General features: G+C 42.3%; 1 protein-coding gene across 5 annotated transcripts in view; it reads left to right on the forward strand.

The window, feature by feature from the left end:
* tanc1b (tetratricopeptide repeat, ankyrin repeat and coiled-coil containing 1b) overlaps positions 1 to 21,813 on the forward strand; it is a 126,763-nt gene that overhangs the window by 86,400 nt on the left and 18,550 nt on the right. For all 5 annotated transcript variants that reach the window (XM_061691679.1, XM_061691681.1, XM_061691680.1 and 2 more), the window contains 11 exons: positions 3,546 to 3,668; positions 3,820 to 4,101; positions 4,204 to 4,358; positions 6,305 to 6,536; positions 6,657 to 6,823; positions 9,041 to 9,648; positions 11,926 to 12,034; positions 12,236 to 12,358; positions 15,775 to 16,011; positions 20,062 to 20,247; positions 21,352 to 21,430. In XM_061691679.1, coding sequence (XP_061547663.1) covers positions 3,546 to 3,668; positions 3,820 to 4,101; positions 4,204 to 4,358; positions 6,305 to 6,536; positions 6,657 to 6,823; positions 9,041 to 9,648; positions 11,926 to 12,034; positions 12,236 to 12,358; positions 15,775 to 16,011; positions 20,062 to 20,247; positions 21,352 to 21,430 — 2,301 coding nt within the window. The remainder of the gene's footprint in view (positions 1 to 3,545; positions 3,669 to 3,819; positions 4,102 to 4,203; positions 4,359 to 6,304; positions 6,537 to 6,656; positions 6,824 to 9,040; positions 9,649 to 11,925; positions 12,035 to 12,235; positions 12,359 to 15,774; positions 16,012 to 20,061; positions 20,248 to 21,351; positions 21,431 to 21,813) is intronic.

The following is a 21,813-nucleotide window of genomic DNA, read 5'->3' on the forward strand; positions in this document are numbered from 1 at the left end:
GGTCAGTGTTGACATGAGGGTTTATAGAGCTGTATTTTTTTCCCTCACAAGAACCTAGATTTACATATCTGCCAAAAGGTTCTTCCTCACCCCTAACCCTCCATCCTCAGCAATTGGAAAAGATACATGGTGCTCACTCAGCATTTTTAGCATCAGACCAGTAAAAGCATATGGATAAAGTTGTAATCTGACTAAACAGTGTGTTAAAGTGAACTGAACCACACTTGAAAGTTGAGTTAACTTGAAAATGGACAGAGACCTTTTGAAGCTGTCTCGGGTGCACACCGAGTTTTGATAGTAATTCACACGAGGTATACGTGGTATAAATTTGGCCTATGGTATCGATTTGGACTCTACGAACCAATCGCGATAACGCTCGTTGATGACGCCATTGTCTCTGCCTCAGTGTGAAAATGGCTTTAAGCACATTTGATCTACGGAGCTGCCAGCATCGTGTTTTAAAAGGTACATCCACTTCAAACAGTCACCAATCCTCCCTGGTTTCCCCGCTGTTCGCGGACAGAAAACCCATGCAAAACGCTAAATTAACTGAAAAAGTTGAGCAGTGAAACACCAGAATAAGTGCTTAGGTGGTTACAGTAACAGAATAGGTTTCACAGAAGTCTGAATCGCATTAAAACGGAGAATAACCAACTATGTTACAATGCTCAGGTTAGGATAATCTTACAATCGAGACACAGGAACTGTACAAATGCTAGGAGGAGATAAAATATAACAGAATCACTATGCACAGCAGGGTTCTTTGGCGATCCAAAACCAGATCCACAAACACGTGCACACAGGAAGAGAGAGATTACGATCTCAACCATTCATCATGGAGACGAACAAGGCCAGAGTAAAATTTGCAGCTTTGGGACAACTATTTTAGCAAAGTCTAAATTGAATGCACATAACATGGATATGATAGGAGCAAGGTTGTATGAGGTCAGCTGCGGTAGCATGCTCAGAATTACACTAAAAATAAGGTTGTGTTAAATACAGAGCAAACATGGCGTGGTCATGTTCATACTATCTATTTCATGTGTTGGCCTCTGTGTTTTGGATTTCTTGTGTTGTTAAGCGTTATTTTTGGTTTTGATTTTCCTGTCGTATCTCTGCCTTTCAGTCAATTTGCTCCCTACCTGCTCTTGTGCTCTTCCCAGCTGTCTCATACAGTGCTGCTCTCCATCAGCTCAATCAACAGGCGATACGTTTCCAGACGGGTGCTTGTCTTTATTTGCAGATTGGTGTCATCAGACACAGTGTGGAGTCATTTAACATTGAAAACTACGTAGAGTGGAACCTCGATAAAACGGACCCCGGTGTAACGGTTATCGGATAAAACGGACCGTTGGAACTGAACAATGTGTCCAAAAATAGTTGCTATTTTTCACTTAAACTGCCGTTGACAAAGTCTTGTAGTTCCGGAATTGGCCACTGTTGTTTACTGTCACTGTGGCGCAGTTCAGGCAGAATGGGACTGACATATTTCCGGGTCACAGATATACCAAAAAAACAGTTCCAATTCCAAAAGACGTGCCTCTTGTGCCTACGTGGCGGCCATGTTGAATGTGGGGGATTTACATGGCGGCCATGTCATAATGGATATATCCATAGATAATTTTACACTGTGAGACTATGTAAGTCAACTACTATCTGAATATTGATAACGTGTGCCGCTGTAGTTATGTTTATAAAAACTTAACTTTCCCGCGTGCGTCTGTGAGTGTGTGTGTCTGTGTGTGTGTGTGTGTGTGTGTGTGCGCGTACGTGGGGAACACACATACAACTGACGCTGACGATTTAATGATGTCGCCGCAGTTGAGTGAGCTTTTTAGCTCCAGCCCTTAGCTTGCTAGCTTGTAAGCTTGCAGGCTAGTGAATGTAATAAATAGTTAACTTTCCATAAAGTTTCCCATTTGTGTGCATCTACAGAGCAAACTCCATTCTGCCAGCAGCTTGCTGCGTGGTGAGCAGCAGACAATGAAAATGTATTAATTTAATTGAATTTAGAAAACACTGTGTGGAATGATAACCCGCTGTACTCTGCCTTTGATTGGGTAGCACCAAGGCAGGATTCGTATTTTTGATTCGCTGTGTGTGGAAGCTCTTTGCCAACACAAACACACCGGGGGCGGGTCTTAAACCACACGTCAACGGACACAGATTAAATATGCTTCATGCGTCCCTGCTAATTTTTGTGCGTCTCAGACACACATCCGAGATCCCTGTATATCTATTGTCAATTGTACATAGACTCGCAGTGCAGAGCAAGAAAGCCGGCACGGCGGCAGTGTTAACACTGAGGAATACAAACACAAATCTCTGGAGTCTGGAACATGCTGTTTTTGGTACAGAAATTTAAAAAAAATATATATATATATTTTTATTGTCAAGCCGTTTGCCTTTTGCAACGGATTTGGAACTAGGAAGTAAACAAATTCCTTGAGGCTCATGAAAGCGACTCGCCTATGATGTTGTTGACTGTACGTCAACAATGTCAGCATGACCAAGCACACCGTCGTGGTAAGTTTGGATAAAATGTGACACTTTCAAATATTTTCAAGCTTTTTAAAATATTTATTTACAATAACTTTTTACTGTACTTTCCGTTTTAGGTCATGAAAACCCCTACAAAACCGTAATTTTGTACTGTACAGTACTATGGGTGCATATGGCCTCAGTGCTTCAAATTGTCACGGACAATCGGCTATATCGGAGGATCCCCCAGGCCCCTACCCCTATTAGTCCGTTCTATCGAGGGTCCACAAATGAACATGAAAGTTACTTTGTTCCGCTTGCTAAGGGCGCATGATACAAGATCTTAATTTAAGTCCCTAAAGATCAAGTTGCCTAAGTTTCAGAGGACCATCTAGGACCTTTCAGCATGAGTCTGTGACATCATCTGGAATAAGTTTGCTCCTAAATCTTTTTCAGATTATTTGAGAGAGTGACATCACTTCAATTGTTGACATGGAGAACATGTCGTTTCCAGCCAGTTTAGCCGGAAGCATTTGTATTGAAATTAAAAACACTGGGAATGGCTGAAAGGAAAAAGAATGTGAGGGTTTGTGTGCACTCTGCCTAAAATCTGTTGTCAAGTTGATGCATTTATGGTTCTTTGGTCCAAATAAAAGGAAGTACACAATATCTCTGCCAGAGTAATGTTTTCTGGGAATGTTTTCTTATAGCAATCTAAATCTCAAATCTCATTTCACGGAATATTCAAATGATACCACCAGACACTTTTTATTTATAGAGAAGAAAGCTTCCAATTGTCGAGTCTGTGGTATTGACAAAGAGTTTAAAGGTTTGAGTGGGGGATACTTTCAAGTACATTCTGCTGCACCAAAACAGTATCATTACACCTTTTGCAAGCAAGCTGCAAAAGTGTCCTTATCTCCACATGGAGACCCCAAATGTGTAATAAAACCACGCTGGATTATGTTTTTCTCTACTTTGCACTTTACATTTACGATAAGCAAAATCAAGATTCACCCGAATGTTTCCTTCACTCTTTTTTTTTCCTTCCTCTGTATCAATAGCAACCAGCTCCACAAAGCTGGAAGACCTGAGCTATCTCGATGAACAGCGCAACACACCGCTGCGTACATCCATTCGCCTCCCCTGGCACAATACAGGGGGAAGGCCACCTCAGGACTCTAAAGGTGACTGCAATTTGTGTTATTACTGTACATGCAATCTGGGGAGATAAACCGACCTTGGATTAGAACACAATTTCAACTTTAAGCCTCTCTGGCTATTGGAAAGCTGAATGTTTTCAATGATATGTTCAATTTTTCCTGACCTTTTTCCCAGGTCGTTTCTCCCCCTACAAACCCGTGGACATCATGCTCAAGCCCCTGTTGTTCGAGGTGCCCAGCATCACCATGGATTCTGTGTTTGTGGGCCGAGATTGGCTCTTCCAGAAACTGGAAGACGTCTTGAAGGACAGCGAGTCCGCGGAGAGTCATGGCGTCGTGGTAGTGGGCAGTGTGGGTTATGGGAAGACAGCCATTATCTCCCGCCTGGTCGCGCTGAGCTGCCATGGCGGGCGCATGCGACAGATTGCATCCAACAGTCCTAGTGCCTCTCCTAAGAGTAATAAACAACATTTCTACTATGAACTACTACTATAAAATACAGGCAATCATGGTTGCCAAAACAAAAACGGCAATTAATAGCACAATTTCTCTCATCTAGGTGGTGTAGGGTCAAACTCAGAACTTCCTCTCAGCCAGCCCCCGCAGCCCACTCCCCCCTCGAGTGCTACGAATACATTGAGGACCAATAGCTGTCCAGGAACCCCTGAAATGCAGCGCCGCAGGGAAGAGGCTGTCAAACGGCTGGCTGCAAAGGTACATTTTCGTTAAAGCACTATGGCTGGGAGGTGGGGGTCAATGGGTCCAAGGTACAAAGGCGGGATGTTGTTATTGGGATCATTTATTTGAGCCTGAATAAGGTGGTGTTCCTCAAGAGGCAATAGTGAGCTGCTATATTGTTTTGGAACTATGGCTGTGCCTTGGACCCTTCATGCAGCAATAAGAAGCCACAACCTAATGCCCTCACATATAGTTAGAAATGCTCAATCTTGATCTGGATTTCGTTAGCACTATGTTGTCTATCAGCAGTTGGTGCAACAGTGGTACATTGACTAATGAGCAGTGTTCAGTAACAAAGATAAAGTTCATGTTTTAACGTGATCAATTTCACTTTGGAATGATAATTTTCACTTTCTAACATGATGAGTTTCATGTTTTAACGTGGTAATTTATCAAGTAAAAATGTGAACAGCTTCATTTTCGCATTTGGCAAAACAAAACAAAACAAAGCAATTCCATTCCCATTCAGGCCACTGGCGGAGTCCTATGTACGTGTGTCTTCTTTTTATGTCTTGTAAATTTCAAGCTACGTAACTACGCTGCTCTTCGATAATACTGTAAAAAATAAATAAATAAATGCATACATACATACATAAATAAATAGATGACACTCATACTGTACCTTCGATGAGTTCTGCCAGTGACCTGAACCAGAAGGAATTGCTTTGTTTTGTTTAGCCGAGTGGTGAAGTCAGTCTTAGCATGTTTTAATGTGATAATTTATCACGTTAAAACGTGAAATTTATCACGTTAAAACATGAAATCTATCACATTAAAACATAAACTTTATCACATTATAATGTGAAACTGAACTTTTTATTTTCGTGTGTGGCAGCAATATACTTCGGTAGTACATAAACACATAAGTGGAATGATTACTTGTTTTGTTACAGATCACAGCTTTTGCCAATTAAATCACGTGAATGACGTACTATACTGTATTTAACTGCACCAAACTATATTGCTTTAGTTGTCTCAATATTTAAGTTAATACACAAAGGTCATTAGAAATCCCTCATGCTCAGCCAAAGTTAGCATTTTTTTTCCTTGCTTGGGACGAGCAGGCTGTGACTATTCCAGAAGCTGGTCAAGGTTGCATGACTAATCAGTGAGCAACTGGGATGTATCCAATAGAAGAACAGGTCACCTGCTCCCTCCACCCACTGACCCTGAAAGTGTGTCAGCTCCTCCAGGTTGGAGTGGAATTAGGACAGTGTTATGCTCCCTCCAGGCATCTCTGTTCCTTCTTTACGACTTCTACCTCTTTCCTTGACGTGCTCAGAATCAGAAGTCCACCTGGGATTTTTTTATTTAGAGTTTATTTTAGGTGATTAAGCACTTTGTACTGTCTTAATCAGATACTCTGTGGTAGTTGGCCGGATATTTTTCTCAAAAGACTACTATATCTTCTGTGATGAAAAACTTGTGATGAACTCTGGTAATACAGTTTCCAGCAAAGCCATATTACACTGGCCAAAATTTATGTATCCAAAATAGTCAGCACTTCTCATTTGCTGAGGTAATTCATCCACCTCAGATGTGGCATTACAGTAAAAAAAATGCACATTTTAGAGTGGCCTTTTCTTGTGGGCAGACACAGGCGTGTGCAATAATCATGTTTGTCTAATTAGCATCGTGATAGGTGGCTGGATTATCTCGGCAAAGCAGAAGTGCCCATGGACACAGATTTAGACAGACATTTTAATAATACTCGAGAGGAATAGGTCTTTTGTGTACATAGTATAGCACAGAACCTTTTCATTATGTTTAAAAGCTCGGCCCCAAACGAAAGACCAAAGCTATCAACAATCTTTCAAGTGTCTAAAATTTTCAGGCCACCCTTCCAGTCACTAGCGGGTCATATTTGAATGTGGCATTGACCAGGAATCTTCAGCTAATATGTCCATCTTGTTGCTTTACAGGTAGTGGCCTATCATTATTGCCAAGCAGACAACACATACACCTGCTTGGTCCCAGAGTTTGTGCACAGCATCGCCGCCCTGTTGTGCCGAGCACACCAGCTTAATTCATACCGGGAACTCTTGCTGAAAGAGCCCCACCTCCAGAGCATGCTCAGTCTGCGCTCCTGCGTCCAGGACCCCCTGGCCGCTTTCCGGAGGGGCGTCCTTGAGCCTCTGGCCAACCTTCGTAAAGGTAAAAACATTGCCGTTTTAATGTCAGGTTTGGCCTTTTTAAAAGTGACATCATGGATGTGATTTCTATAAACCCGACTGCACATCTTCCTCCCCTAACTCTGTGTGTCTGTCATTCCAGAGCGAAGGATTCCAGAGGAGAATCTCATCATTTTGATAGATGGACTGAACGAAGCTGAATTCCATAAGCCTGACTACGGAGACACCATTGCCTCCTTCATTACAAAAATCGTAACCAAGTTCCCTCCTTGGCTTAAACTGGTTGTCACTGTCCGTGTCAACTTGCTGGTAAGGTACAACTCATTAAGGTAATGACTTTTTAGATATTGGGGTATGATTAGAAAAAAGTGAAATATTTTTATATATAATATTTTTCTGAAGGTGTAATGGTTCACTCTCCTGATCTCTGTCCAAGTGGCTTCGGTTCACTTTCCAATTAGTGACTGTGACTGTAATGTGAAGAGTTGTCTGTCCTGTGATTGACTGGCGACGAGTCCAGGCTGTAGTCTCTTTTGCCTAAAGTCAGCTGCGAAAGGCTCCGGCATCCCATGACCCTGAACAGGATAAGCGCTATAGAAAATGAAAGAATGCATGGATTAAGCCCTGACATTCCATTGTGTATGTTGCTTTGGCTTTATTTTGTCGGCAGTATAGACAGCTATTTCTCAAGTTGAAAAACTTGATTTCCTTGATTCTTCACCTCCCCCCTGTTATGTTCTCTCTTGAGATTTAAGCCAAGGAGAGAGAGTTTTGTCATACTGACATTTGGAAAGTTATACATATTCAGGACAGTCTGAGATTGCTGTCCATCCGCTTCCTCTGTTTCTTCAATGTTGTCATTCAAAAGACAGTTAACTGGCCTTATTATTGGAAAATTATTTGAACATTATACATACTTACAATGATCATCAACTGGAGGATGCCTGGCCGTCCATGGCGAAGTCAACACACTTCTGGTTTCAACAGCACCGCATCCATTCAGTGGATTAGGACTGATGGAGTGCTACGCCTCTATCCGTGTACACATTTGTGTGTGTTACGCGAGCAGCGTTATCTCGTCGAGCAATGTTACTTCAGCCCCGGACAGGCTGAGGATTGGAGGATTAGGGTGCATTGATTTCTCCAATCCCGAGGACATAGATTGAAATGTAGACGGTGGCTCAGACCTCTGCTTGGCAACGGGACGCTGCTCATCTCCACGCCGCCATCCCATCCATCTTCTGACACATCTGACTTTGTTGTCATATCAAGGGTGCACTGATACAGGTGGCGACCGATACTGTTAGTTCGTACTTGGAAAAAATGTTCCGATACTACGACACCGATACTACTTTACCAGCCTCACATACCTTCCAGGTAGGAGCCATGTCAGTTACTTTGAGCTAAACACGAATTACAACACTTTTAGCCGACTGCAAATTATGCTCCGCAAAATGGATAATGAACTATGCTCGGGCGGTGACAGAGGCAAGCATAGAATTTCTCTAAGCCGAGGTAGAGGAGGCCAGGCCAGGCAGGTGACACATTGCAGCGCGGTACATTTAGTAATGAGAAGCAAGTGATAGTGTGATCAAGTATCACTTCGGTTTTCCTGTCTGTTTTATTTTATAACTTGTAGTATTCTCAAGAAGCAGTCTTTTTACTGACTTTATTTTGTAATTAACACACACGGGTAACATGGCATCATTTATCCTACTAGTATATCCACCCTACTTTATGTTCTTCTCCATCCCTTATTTTTGTAATCCTTTTAAATAGTGCCCCCTAGTGTTCTGGGAAACCCCATAACTGAATTGCCTTGTGTTACAGGCTGCGTTTAAGTAAAATGTGTTGCAAAACCGTTAGAAAAACATGCAGTTGGATGTTAAAAATGTCTGTAATGACAAATTGTTACTCCTAAAAGTGTTATATTTAAGTGAAAATAAAACTGTTCCATCACATTTGAAAGACTTAATGGCATAATCAAGTATCATTACTCTATCAGTGAGTACCCAAATGCAAGCACTTGGCTAGTTCATATCAACATTTCTTCCAGTGACAAGTGTCTGCTAGAACCTGAAGAGTCAGTGTGTATGCTCAGTTCACCAACTGTTCCGAGATTCTCCTCTGATATTTGTCACACGCGCAATGTGTGACGCTTTACACACAGGGTGAGGATGTCTTCAGCTTTAGTTTGCAGCGAGCTTTTGATATATCAACCTCGACATTGTTATGATGGGTTGGTATTATTTCAAGGATTTTTCCTCTGATTTACAAATAATCCACACATTGGTGATAGTATAAAAAATATAAAATAGAAAAACAGTATTGTTTTCAGGGGAGAAAACATCCAATTCCAAATTGGCCAGTAAGATCCTATGGTCAAGCAAGTCTTTTATTGATTTTGCAAGTGATAAATATTTGAAACAATAGACAAGTGCTCTGGCTGTTTTATCATTTTCATTTGAGTTTAATGTCGTGCTTTTATAGTTAATCAATTCTATATTTACTTCCTATGTTCCATAGGAGATCACCGGCCTTCTGCCCTTCTCCAAGATTTCTCTGGATGACTTTATGGACAATAAAGAGATAAGCAATGACCTCAACGCCTACATCCAGTACCGCATCAGTGGCAGCAAGGACATCATGAACAACATAAGCCTCAACGGTAAAGCGGACCCGGTCACAGTGGGAAAGCTCAGCGGCCACCTCATCTCCCGCAGTCAGGGCTCTTACCTATATCTCAAACTCACCCTGGATCTATTCGAGAGGGGCCACTTGGTGATCAAGAGCTCCAGCTACAAAGTGGTGCCCGTCTCGCTGGCCGAGCTCTACCAGCTGCAGTGCAACATGAAGTTCATGACCAATTCAGCCTTTGATCGTTCGCTGCCTATCCTCAACGTGGCCCTGGCCTCGCTGCACCCCATGACCGACGAGCAGCTGTTCCACGCAATCAACGCTGGCAACGTCCGAGGGGAGCTGCCCTGGGAGGACTTCCAGCAACGCATGGATTTGCTGTCGGGCTTCCTCATCAGACGCCGCGACAAGACGCGCATGTTTTGCCACCCGTCCTTCAGAGAGTGGCTTGTGTGGAGGGCTGACGGGGAGAGCACCGACTTCCTCTGTGACCCGAGGTTAGTCCTTTGCTTTCTAATCCAATACTGCGAACTAAGAAACACAGTGCTACCTTGACTTAGAAGTTTAACTTGTTCCGTTAAAGCCGACCACACACCCAGTGATGTGGCCAACCGCGACTGAACTGTCGCACATTGTGCGAAATTGTGCAGGTAGTTTTCATGAGTGGCCAAGCGTCAGTAACTATGCGATCGAAATTTGAATCGCAGATGAACATCATCACAACGTTGCAGATGTTTATGAGTTTATGAGAGGCGGGGTACACCCTGAACTGGTTGCCAGCCATTCGCAGGCCAGATATAAACAAACAACCATTCGTGTACACATTCACACCTATGGGCAATTTAGAGTCTTCAATCAACCTACCATGCATGTTTTTGGGATGTGGGAGGAAACCGGAGTGCCTGGAGAAATCCCACGCAGACACGGGGAGAACATGCAAACTCCACACAGGCGGCGCCGGGATTTGAACCCCGGTCCTCAGAACTGTGAGGCAGATGTGCTAACCAGTCTGCCACCGTGCCGCCCAGTACAAAACAAGAAAATAAATAAATAAAATCTACAATATAAATATCCCATACTGAAACACTATGTTCCGCTAGTCTGAAAAGGATTAGGAAGAAATTAAACTATTCTAAAACAAATTAACAACAAAGAGATGTGATAATTATATGGCCACTGTAAAATGTAAATCTTGACAGCAGTGATAAGAAAGAACAGCTGGACTCAACCCTAAACAAAAGATTAAAAAAAGGCTTTTGTAAAAACTGAAGACAAGATGATATCAGTTCTGTTTGCTTTTTTCCCTCCCGGGGTCTTCTGCATTATCTGTGCTCACAAAGAGAAGATTCCTAAATCCACCAGAGCAGAGTTTCATAATTCTAATCATTCATTAAAACAAAGGCTTGAGATTTGGCAGAGGCAATGAATATGCAGATAGAAGCTGGTATGCTGCGGCTGTTTCTGACTACAGAGAATTTTAACCCAATCAAAGTGATCTCCAATCATGCATGTCCTTTATAATGACACTCCAAGAAGGAAGCTGGGCCTCTATCTCGTAATGATACGGCACATACCTGATAAAGTAGTTATTTGAATGTTGACCACGTCTTATACCAGTGAAGAATGGCACCTCACACTCGAACAGGGGTATGTATATGTATGGTATGAACATAATATGTGTCACGGTAGGTAGTAGAAAGTGTGTGTCGCTATTGTGAGAAAAGATGATGCAGTAAGTGGCGAATCCATGTGGGGGAAAAAAGCCATTGATGTTCAACTCGATCCATGCGGTGAGTCAGCGTCACTCCATTTCTTAGATGTGTATGTGTAAATAAATTATTATTTTGCCATCAAAAGCCTTTTCTCAGTCGCTTTGGACTTTTCTAGTTTGAGCTGTCACAAAAGCAAAAAAATTTTAGCGTCCAAGTGATTGTTCTGCTTTACATATTTCTTTGCACACAAACAAACAAATTTCCTTGCTACTTTGTCAGAAACCAGTGTTTTTGGTGAAACCAGGCCATGTTCTACAGCTTATTACTAAAAAACAGAAAAAAATAGAAGCAAAGATCAGTAAAAAGGCTCTAAAACGGCAGGCAATATGGAGAACTTTTGAAAGCGGTTACCAGTGAATGAGTTAATTTCCAAATATATCTTTATTTACTCACTGATGGTGTAGTGGTACACTCGCCTGACTTTGGTGCATGCAAGCGTGGGTGCAGTTCCCACTCAGTGACTGTGTGAATGTGAGTGCGAATGGTTGTCTGTGTCTATATGTGCCCTGCGACTGACTGGCGACCAGTTCAGGGTGTAGTCCGCCTTTCACCCGAAGTCAGCTGGGATAGGCTCCAGCGTCGCGCGACCCTAACCAGGATAAGCGGTGTTGAAAATGGATGGATGGATGGGTTATCTTTATTTATCTGTCTAGGCCAGCGACGTATAGTGACAGGCAGAACTATTAAATGCTCTTCCACTCGATGGCAAAAGCCCCAATTAACCTGTCTATCTACCTGTTGCCATTCATACAGCCCAAAAGGTCATGGCTTCCTGCGAGTATATTAGCTTTGTGTTAAATTATATAGACCCACATTTCACACTAAGTAAGTACATCTCTGGGTAAATACAAGGTACAAGGGACCTAGGTAATAGAGATGAGATCATTATTTCAGTCAGTATTCATACTTTTAGTTTGGTGGTGTGCTATGAGATTTTCTAATGTAAAATGGGTGCCTTGGCTCAATAAAAATTGGGAAACACTGCTCTATTGTGTTGCACAGGACGGGTCACGCTCTCATTGCATTCATGCTGTCCCGTCAAGAAGGGAAACTGAATCGGCAACAGACCATGGAATTGGGACACCACATTCTTAAGGCACATATCTTCAAGGTAAGAAAGATGCGCGTAAAACGTATTATTTAAGTTTAAGTACATTTCTTTTTGGATAATTATTGGTGTTCCATTCCTGTGTTTTTGACTGCGGTCATCAATGAATGGAGACAAGCACAAAGATCTCATGTTTAGCTTTCGTTATGTATTATGCAAGTGTGTTTGTGTGCATTCATATTGTTGTTTGCCTGTGTGTGGCAGGGCCTGAGTAAGAAAACGGGTGTGTCATCCAGTGTGCTGCAGGCTTTGTGGATCAGCTGCAGTGCCGACGGCCTCTCTGCAGCATTAGCCTCTCTGAGAAACCTCTACACTCCCAACGTGAAGGTGAGATCGTGTGGTGGTAAAATTACTCAAACTCTGTACTTAAGTAAAAGTACAGATGTTAAAAAACAATATAGTAAAAGTACAGGGAACCCTCACATTTTGCAGTTCGGTATTCGCTGATCATATGGAATCTTGGTGTAGTCGTGAATTAATTTAGTGGGTTTTTTTCACCTGCGTTTGAAACATCCTGTTACGTTGGCAGTCCTTGAATTTGCTGTTACGGTTTGCCTTTATTCCCTAACATGTATTTTGTTTTAAAAAATTAGATTTGAATGACGCATACTGTTTGTGTAAAGTGCTAGTGTGTGTATTTGTTTGCGCATGTGTGATGTCACATCAGTTTTTGCTATTTAAACTAGTATGCTCGCTAATAATAGGAATGTGCCTCGTGTGAAGGTGGTTTGTTTGCGTTGAATAAGTTAACTACAGCTGTTTATGTATAATGGGTTTGTGATTGTGTACATTCTAGATGGGTGGGGTTGATGCTTTATGATCCTATCCATTTTAAGTGCTTTGCTGCCATTTGTGGCAGCTATAAGCAATTACAATTCCCTTTTGGGAGCAGTGTCAATTTTTCACAGGTTTTCGTTATGTGTGGCAGTGCTCGGTCCCAATCCTACTTTATGTTCCCTGTACTGATTCAGCTCTTTCACTTAATAATAATAATAATAACAATAATTGTATTTATACAGCGCTTTTCTGGACCGTCGAAGACGATTAACAGTAAAGGAAAAACGGTCAAACTTTGATTGTCCTGAAGAAACAAAAGTGAATTTTTACTGTTAATCAGAAATATCAATTTTGATAACTTGTTATTAATTTACACAAAGCTTATAAGTGTTCCCACAGCTTTGCCAACATTTTGAACTAGTTTCAAATTAGCTATTGGTATTTTTAACGTTGTTTCGTCTCTGTCGAGGTTGGAAAAACATTAACAGACCTATTTTGACAAAGAGTAGAAAGTAAGATATCTGTTTTCAAATGTAGGGAATAAAAGAAAAAAGTATTCAGAAAAATTTATACTGACTGATACCTGACAAATCTACTTCAGTCCAATAATTACTTCATTACTTCCCACCACTGCCGTGTGTATGTGAAGCAATCAATTATTAGACGACGATAACGCACTTTTGGCTATGGTAACTGAGACTATGAACAGTGGAAACAAAATATGATGACTCGAAAGTGGGCTGGAAAAACATTAACTGTTAGCCCCCGTCACATCACAGTAAATGTAGATGCACGAAGGTCAAATGTGCACTCTCACTTCATAAACCATCTCCTTTAAACCGTCAGGACTGTAGTTGTGGATGCTTGGGCCTAGTGAGTCCACTGGCTTCAGTGCAAAATGACATCTGCTGTATTAGTTACACTGTAAAATAGGTCACGTTAGTTGTAAAGTTCAGTTACATAGCATGGAAGGTAACAGACCTCTACATCTTTGTTGCATGAACCCTCTCAATCTTTTACTCAGTTGATAAAATGTGTAGCCTGAATGTCAAAAATGTGTTAAAAGACACGGTAGCGCCACAAATACACTTAATATTTGATGCCGGCCACCCAATCAACTCAAATGTACACAAGGCAGATCCATGTGCGTCTTTGTTTGATGCCTGTGGACCAGTCTGTACCCTCTTATGCACATTGTTTATTGGTTATGAGTAATACCAAAGAGTTTGTACAACCTCTAACAATAACATTTGAAATCAATTCAGATGCTGTGCGCTTCCTCTTTTGTTTGTATTGGGAGGAGACATTAGCCTATTCAAGAAAGCCCATTATCTCTGATTGATGCTTTCCGGCTTGTGGCTAAATAAGTTGTCTTTTTCCCGCTTGTCACAGGTGTTAGCGTTTCACTTCTTGTCATCACCAATATACATTTGTGAGTTATTATGCGTGAGTGCAACATCACTCACAATGGAACATTTACAAGAGTGACCTTGTTCTGTCCTCCGTCACAGTAGATCTATTCAGAACCAACAAATTAACACTATTTCATATTCTGTCCTCGGAATACTCATTTGGCCCTGTGCGTTTGTTGTACTACACGTGTATTATTGGTTTTCCTTATACCGGAGAGGAGAATAATCTGTTTTGATATTTTCTTCAGTGGATTGTCCGTCCTTTACTTTGAGAAGATGCTTGAGTTCAGGTGAAGGTAACATTTCTAAGAGATTAGACTAGAATATAAATATACGGCGGTATATATATTATTGTCATGGTGATGGTGTTGAAAAACCTCATATTTAGATGTGGAGTTGATCTAGGGTTGAGATCAGGTCTTTGCATATATTATTCATCGTATTCATCCACCCATCCATTTTCAATAACACTTGTCCTTATTACAGTATATTGCGGGTGGGCTGCGAGAGGCGGTGCACTATTTTGGACTGGTCGTCAGCCAATCACGGGGCATATATAGAAGAAGAACCATTCACACTGACGTTCACAACTGTGGGCAATTCAGAGCACAGGTGTCAAACTCAAGGCGTAGCGATCATTTTAGGTGGCCCGCTAAAGCAAATCATGTGGGTCTACTTTGTTTCTCGCTAAAATTTTTACCAAAATTAAAAATTGTCTACACTTTTACCAAACCCCTTTTTAAAATAAAGTTAAAAAATAGCTGAACTGCGTTCCTTAACTTCTGATTTAGTTATCCATCACTTTGTTGTGATTATGTAATAGTATGATGAGGCAATTATATACAATGGATTATTGCATATTCATGATTTGGCATTTGCAAAGTCACCTATTCGCAGATTTTTTGGGGGGAACCTATCCTCTGTTATTTTCAGAAAAATTTGGAAAAGCTATCGAAGAAAAAAATCTGACAGCAGCTGTGTTGATCAAAAGTTCATTGTTTCACAGCGGACTGCACCACTACAGTAATACTTCATAATCATAATCTGCATTGAGGGCCACTTATTTAAATCAGTGTGTGTTTTTTTGCATTTTTTTATGTAGTTAACCCACACCTATTCATGTATTTTTTTGGGGGGGTGGGTGGGGGGGGGCCATCTTCAGCTATTCACGAAATAACTCTTCACGTTTTTGTCACACAAATTGTCACACATGTCGACTGAGAGATTTTTGTTGGGTAGAAGCGAAAAAGGCGTGGTTCTTCATAGAGTTTTCTCCACGTGTGCCTTTTTGCTGAGTGGCTATTAAGCATCTGTAAGATATTTATTTTTAAGACTAATGTTGTAAAATGAGATTGAAATTATACTATTTTGAGTTCATACTTTGTGTTACAGTATATTTACGGAACAAACTGTCAATATAGGCAATTTAAAATTTTCAGGATTCGCAGGAGGGCTCAGTTTTACTGTACTTTATACATCTTTAATGTATATTATAGTTTTATTATACTTTTAGTGAGGAGCCCAATGTTGCTGACTGACTGTGTGGCACACTAGGTGAGTCGTCTGCTAATGCTGGGTGGAGCCAACGTCAATTACCGCACCGAGGTGCTGAACAACGCGCCAGTTATCTGCGTCCAGTGCCACCTCGGCCATCTTGAAATCGCATCCTTGCTGCTGGAGTTCGGTGCCAGCGTGGAGGTGGTGTCAGAAAACGGAATGAACCCTCTGTGCTACTCGGCGGCTGCGGGACACCTGAGTCTTGTCATGATGCTCTGCAAGCGGGGGGCCAAGGTGAGCAGATGCGTGTTAAAAACGGTGACACTCCCGATCCACTATATAGTGCCCTATATCAACAGCACTACAAAAAGGTCAACACCTTTTTGTAGAGCTGTTCCAATTTGAAGTGAGTATGGGTTATACCACAATGCTTTTTGAAGAGTAGTGAACAACCGATGATCACTAGAAAGGCAATATATCCCATGATGCATTGTGCCGATACCGAACATCTATTTTCTGTTTTTAGGGAAGGGTTTTTAATTTTTAATTTTGGCACCAGACAAAGTCATGAGTTGTGGTGCAAAATTATCTTTACTATAGGTAAAGCAACAGATTAACCCCACGGATGGGCATAAAGTGCTTGGTTTGTATCAATTTTGTAAAATACACTAAGCTTAAAACAATACAGTATTATTATATATTATTATGTATTTAATTGTTCATTGTTTCTTACGGAAGGTCCACAAGCTGACGTTGATTCCGGACATTGTAATTATGACAGGAAATGGTGTAATTCACAGTGGACTCAAGTGAGGTTCTAAAACAATGTTTCATTTGACTGATGAGTGAGCTATACTGGATAATCCACTTTATAAAAATCCTGAGACAGTGAAACATTGCTTTTTGTGATTAATCCGTTCCAAAAAGTCTGACTATGACCAAATCCAATGGAAAGCAAAGCAATATTTCCCACAGGAAATTCTATGGTGTTTCTGGTCGTCTTTATCAGAATCAGAATCATCTTTATTTGCCAAGTATGTCCAAAATCACACAAGGAATTTGTCTCCGGTAGTTGGAGCCGCTCTAGTACGACAACAGACAGTCAATTGACAGAGAACACTTTGGAGACATAAAGACATTGACGAAAAACAGTCACTGAGCAGTAAAGGGTTGCTAGTTATCTGTTAATGCCGGTAAAATATATATATATTTTTTTTTGACAATTGTGCAAAAAGATGCAGAGGCAAAGGCACTTATCAAAGGCACTTGGAACTTTCTTTGGCCCCATGGTGACGTATTGAACAGTTTCACTCAATAAATAATTCCCCCCCAAAAATTCAAAATGTTTCCGATGAACACGCGAGGTAATGCTCAGTGTCGCGCACTCATGTGAGGAGGGGCTACATCCCCTAATACAGCAACGTCTCACCATACTTAAATTCGGCTGACAAAATCAGACAGACAAAACACCAAGACGGGGGCATGTCTGAATTCCGTATTTTCACGACCATAGGGCGCACCGTATTAAAAGGCGCAGTCTCAGTTACGGGGTCTATTTCTGTATTTCACATATACATAAGGCGCACTGTATTATTGGCCGCAGGCATGGTAAAACATACGCTAGCTTAAAACATACGGTAGCATGCATGCACGCTAAAACAATGTTTTTAAAAAGGCAGCGGGAGCAAAACTGAGTTCGGTTGTACTTTATTGAAGTATTTAACAATGTACTCATGTTATTTTTTTTATCAATCCTCATCCACAAATCCATCAAAGTCCTCATCTTCTGTATCCGAAATAAACAGCTGGTCAAGTTCTCCAACAAACACGCCGGGTTCCCTCTCGTCATTGTCAGAGTCAGTCTCGTTGCCGGGGGACTGTTCAGCAATGATGCCGGCTTTCGTGAAAGCTCGGACAACAGTTAAAGCAGATACCTTAGCCCAAGCACCCACAATCCATTCACATATGGTGGTGTAACTCGCCCGGCGTTGCCTCGCAGTCTTAGTTGCACTTGGTTTTTCACAGCGGCTGTGAGATAGGCGCGCATGGAGTCACAGATCAACAGGGACGGTGACGCGTGGAAAAAACCATCCGGTTTCTTTACGTATACCTCACTCAGCCACTCTCTCATTTTCTCCTCGTCCATCCAGCCCTTTTGATTGGCCTTAACGATGACTTCGGCTGGAAACTTTTCTTTAGGCAGCGTCTTCCTCTTAAAAATCACCATAGGTGGCAGTTTCTGTCCATTGCCATGGCAACCAAGCACAACAGTAAAAGCCGAATTCTCGTGCCCCGTTGTGCGTATCGCTACTGTGGTGGTCCCCTTCTTCTCTACAGTGTGGTTCACCGGGATGTCGAAAGTGAGCGAAAGTGAGCGGCACCTCGTCCATGTTGGTGATGTGGTTGGGCTGGATGTGTTTGTCGGTAATCTTTTTACTGCAGTAGGAGTGGAAGATGACCAGCTTTTCCTTGTAATCCGCCGGAAGTTGCTGCGCCACTGTAGTCCTTCCCCGGCTGGATAGATGGCACGGTTTCATAAAACGAAAGCACCAAGATGGACCTCCTTGAAAATTTTCCATTTCTTCTGCAAGCGTTATTGCACTCAGTCGAATGGTGACTGTAGAGACGCTTCTCCCGGCTGTTCTTTGCTCATTAATCCATTACACGAGTTATTCTTCCAACTCGGGTCAGCTCACCTTGTTTCCGCGGAAATTCAGCGTCCTCTTCTTGACTTTGTGAAGCTCGTTTTCCTGCTTCCTCCACTTGCGAACCATGGATTCGTTGATCTTGAATTCTCTCGCGGCTGGTCGATTCCCATGTTCCTCCGCGTAACTGATAGCTTGCAGTTTAAACTGTGCTTCGTAAGCGTGTCAATTCGTAGGTGCCATTTTCGGGGGTCCTTAGCCAAACGATGTTGTTTTGCACAATGCACATACCTGCGCTATATACCTGCTGGGGGTGTGCCTTTAGCGTCCTCCTTCACACGCACCCTTTACGTCCGCATGCTGTCCTCAGTCACGTCCGCCTTTCCTCTATATAAGCAGCGTGTCAGCAGGAAATGCTCCCAGTCAGTCAAGCGGAGCGCTCATCAAAGTCACACAGCAACATTTACAGATTTTAGAACTCGGTGCACACATATGGCGCGCCGCATTGTAAGGCGCCATGTCCATTTTGGAGAAAATTTAAGAGTTTTAAGTGCGCCTTATGGTCGGGAAAATACGTAGTAAACAAAAGACCGCTAGTATCGAAATGGTCGATACATCCGTTATGCAACGCGGTGTGACGACACCCAAGCCCTTCAAGAAAAGACTCAATAAAGTTGCACATGTGCATGTGATGGTTTGTGTGGGCGCTCGACTCCAGGAAATTAGTGGGTGAGTCACATGGACAGGCAGATGAGTTTCGTACAGACCATTTGTACAAAAACCGTGCGGAAGACCGAAAACTGGTACAAAATTTCGGCAATAAAAATGTTGAAAACCATCCTTCCATCCATTTTCTGTACCGCTTATCCTCACTTGGGTCACGGGCGTGCTGGAGCCTATCCCAGCTATCTTCGGACAGGAGGCGGGGTACACCTGGAACTGGTTGCCAGCCAATCGCAGGGCACATCTAAACAAACAACCATTCACACTCACATTCACACCTATGGGCAATTTACAGTCTTCAATCAACCTACCACACATGTTTTTGGGATGTGGGAGGAAACCGGAGTACCCGGAGAAAACCCACGCAGGCACGGGGAGAACATGCAAACTCCACACATGCGCGGCCGGGATTTTAACCCCAGTCCTCAGAACTGTTAGGCAGATGTGCTAACCAGTCATCCGCCTGTTGAAAACCAAATCGTACACAAACTTGGGCAAATGAAAAAATAGGTTCCACTGTTAGTGATTAGGGAGTAGGGAATGAGTGAATGATTCTGAACACAGCTGCCGTGTGGCTTTTGGCACAAATGTTTTAATGCGCATTATCGCCACCTACAATACTAGAGGAGCAATATTCCTCAGCATGTCAAGATTTTTCAGTAAAAAGGGTCTAACTTGTAGCTTTAGTTGAGGTTTTTGAATGCAGAATGTTTGATACAACTCTCGTGACTCATTACATTAAAATAGGAGTTTAGGAATGCACCATCTTGTGAGCAGTAGAAGAATAGAATAAGTATTTTTATTGTTATGACATACATGCATCTATACAAAATTTTATCTGCTGTTAACACATCACAGTAGTGAACACTGTGATGGGTTATCTTCTTAAACAATCTGCAACGGCTCCCCAATCAATAGATATGCAATAGATTCACCCTGTGAGAAGCAATACAGCTAACAAAAATGCATTTGCCAGGTCGACCATGTCGATAAGAGCGGCCAGTGCGCTCTTGTGCATGCCGCTCTCCGAGGACATCCAGATATTATCCAGTACCTGCTGGAGATGGTATGGAGCGCCGAGGGGCAGCAGCAGGACTGCACTTTGAAGAGCAGAGCCCTGCAACAGGCTTTGATAGGAGCGGCCAGCATGGGACATACACAGGTCTGCTTAATGCGTGTGCACGTCATTCACCCTTCAAGTATACCTGCAACATATATCTATGCAGAATCTTGGGTATTTGTCGTTCTTGTGTGACTGTTAAAATGTGCTGCAAAACGATGTAGAAAAACTGAGCAGTTCATTTTAACCGATATATATATATATTATCCATCCATCCATCCATTTTCTGAGCCGCTTCTCCTCACTAGGGTCGCAGGCGAGATAGAGCTGGAGACTATCCCAGCTATCATCGGGCAGGAGGCGGGGTACACCCTGAACTGGTTGCCAGCCAATCGCAGGGCACATAGAAACAAACAACCATTCACACTCACATTCACACCTACGGGCAATTTACCGTCTCCAATTAATGCATGTTTTTGGGATGTGGGAGGAAACCGGAGTGCCCGGAGAAAACCCACGCAGGCACGGGGAGAACATGCAAACTCCACACAGGCGGGGCCGGGGATTGAACCCCGGTCCTCAGAACTGTGAGGCTGATGCTCTAACCTGCCCTGGTAGCCAAGGCACGGACACCAGTCACACAATGGCCATTGAATTAAATAATTATTTAATAATTAAATTAAATAATGAAATCATGATGCACAAACTAATGTTTTTAAAGTTTTATTTAGTTATGTTATTACTGTACGTTTTCATAAAGTACTATACTGTAGAGTGCTAGTTTTCTTATTACATAGTCTATCTGCAACGTTGCAACATCATTCACCTGCGATTCAAATTTACAATCACAGCAAAACCAGTTGCCTGGGCGGCCTAACTAGTTTATTATCTCAAGTCAAGACCTTGTATGCCAGGACCGTCACAAATCACTGACCCCCTGTACTGCAGAACTAGACAATTTTTTTGCCCGTGATCCTCTCTTTCTAAACCTGGTCATCCAAATAACTAAAGAACTAAAGATTCAATCTCAGAGGTTGCTTTGAGACCTATATGGGGGCAACATCTCATAGTGTAGGATTTTGTTTGTGCCACCGCGTTGTTCCCATGGCCCATTATTTTCACTCCAAATTAACATACCGTCCTGGCGGTTTATTTGATCTCTTATGCTGAAACAGTACGCCATTTATCAAAGTTTCTTCCTGGCAGGTTGTGAGCGGCTTGCTGGCAGTGAAGAATGAGTACGCCGTGCAAATTGATAGCCACGACACTCTGTGGGGAGAGACAGGTAAATTTTCATCCATCTTTTTACATTACATGCTTCATTTTATCACAAGCCAGTGTTTTATCATTCTGGTCCTCTCCTGCGAGTGGAAGGTCTCAAACCAAATATCTTTGTATGTGTGTGCATTTGTATGGCCCCATTGCGTTCTTGTGTCCTGTTCTTTCTGGTAAAAGCATTTGCTGTTGTGGTCATGTGGGTTTCTACTTAGAGGTTGGTAAACACAGCATTTCCTCTGAGGAATGGTTCTTCAGTGCGCCGCTGAATTACTGCTGTGCTGTCTCCTCTCGATGTTATTTGTTTGGAGGCCAACAACACTTTAGACATTTTCAAGCACTCCTCCATCTGTTCCACAAAGATACTTAGATTTAGGTGTCTCAGGGGTTTTA

The sequence above is a fragment of the Phycodurus eques genome, chromosome 12 (genome assembly GCF_024500275.1).
Source record: "Phycodurus eques isolate BA_2022a chromosome 12, UOR_Pequ_1.1, whole genome shotgun sequence".
Classification (NCBI taxonomy): domain Eukaryota; kingdom Metazoa; phylum Chordata; class Actinopteri; order Syngnathiformes; family Syngnathidae; genus Phycodurus; species Phycodurus eques.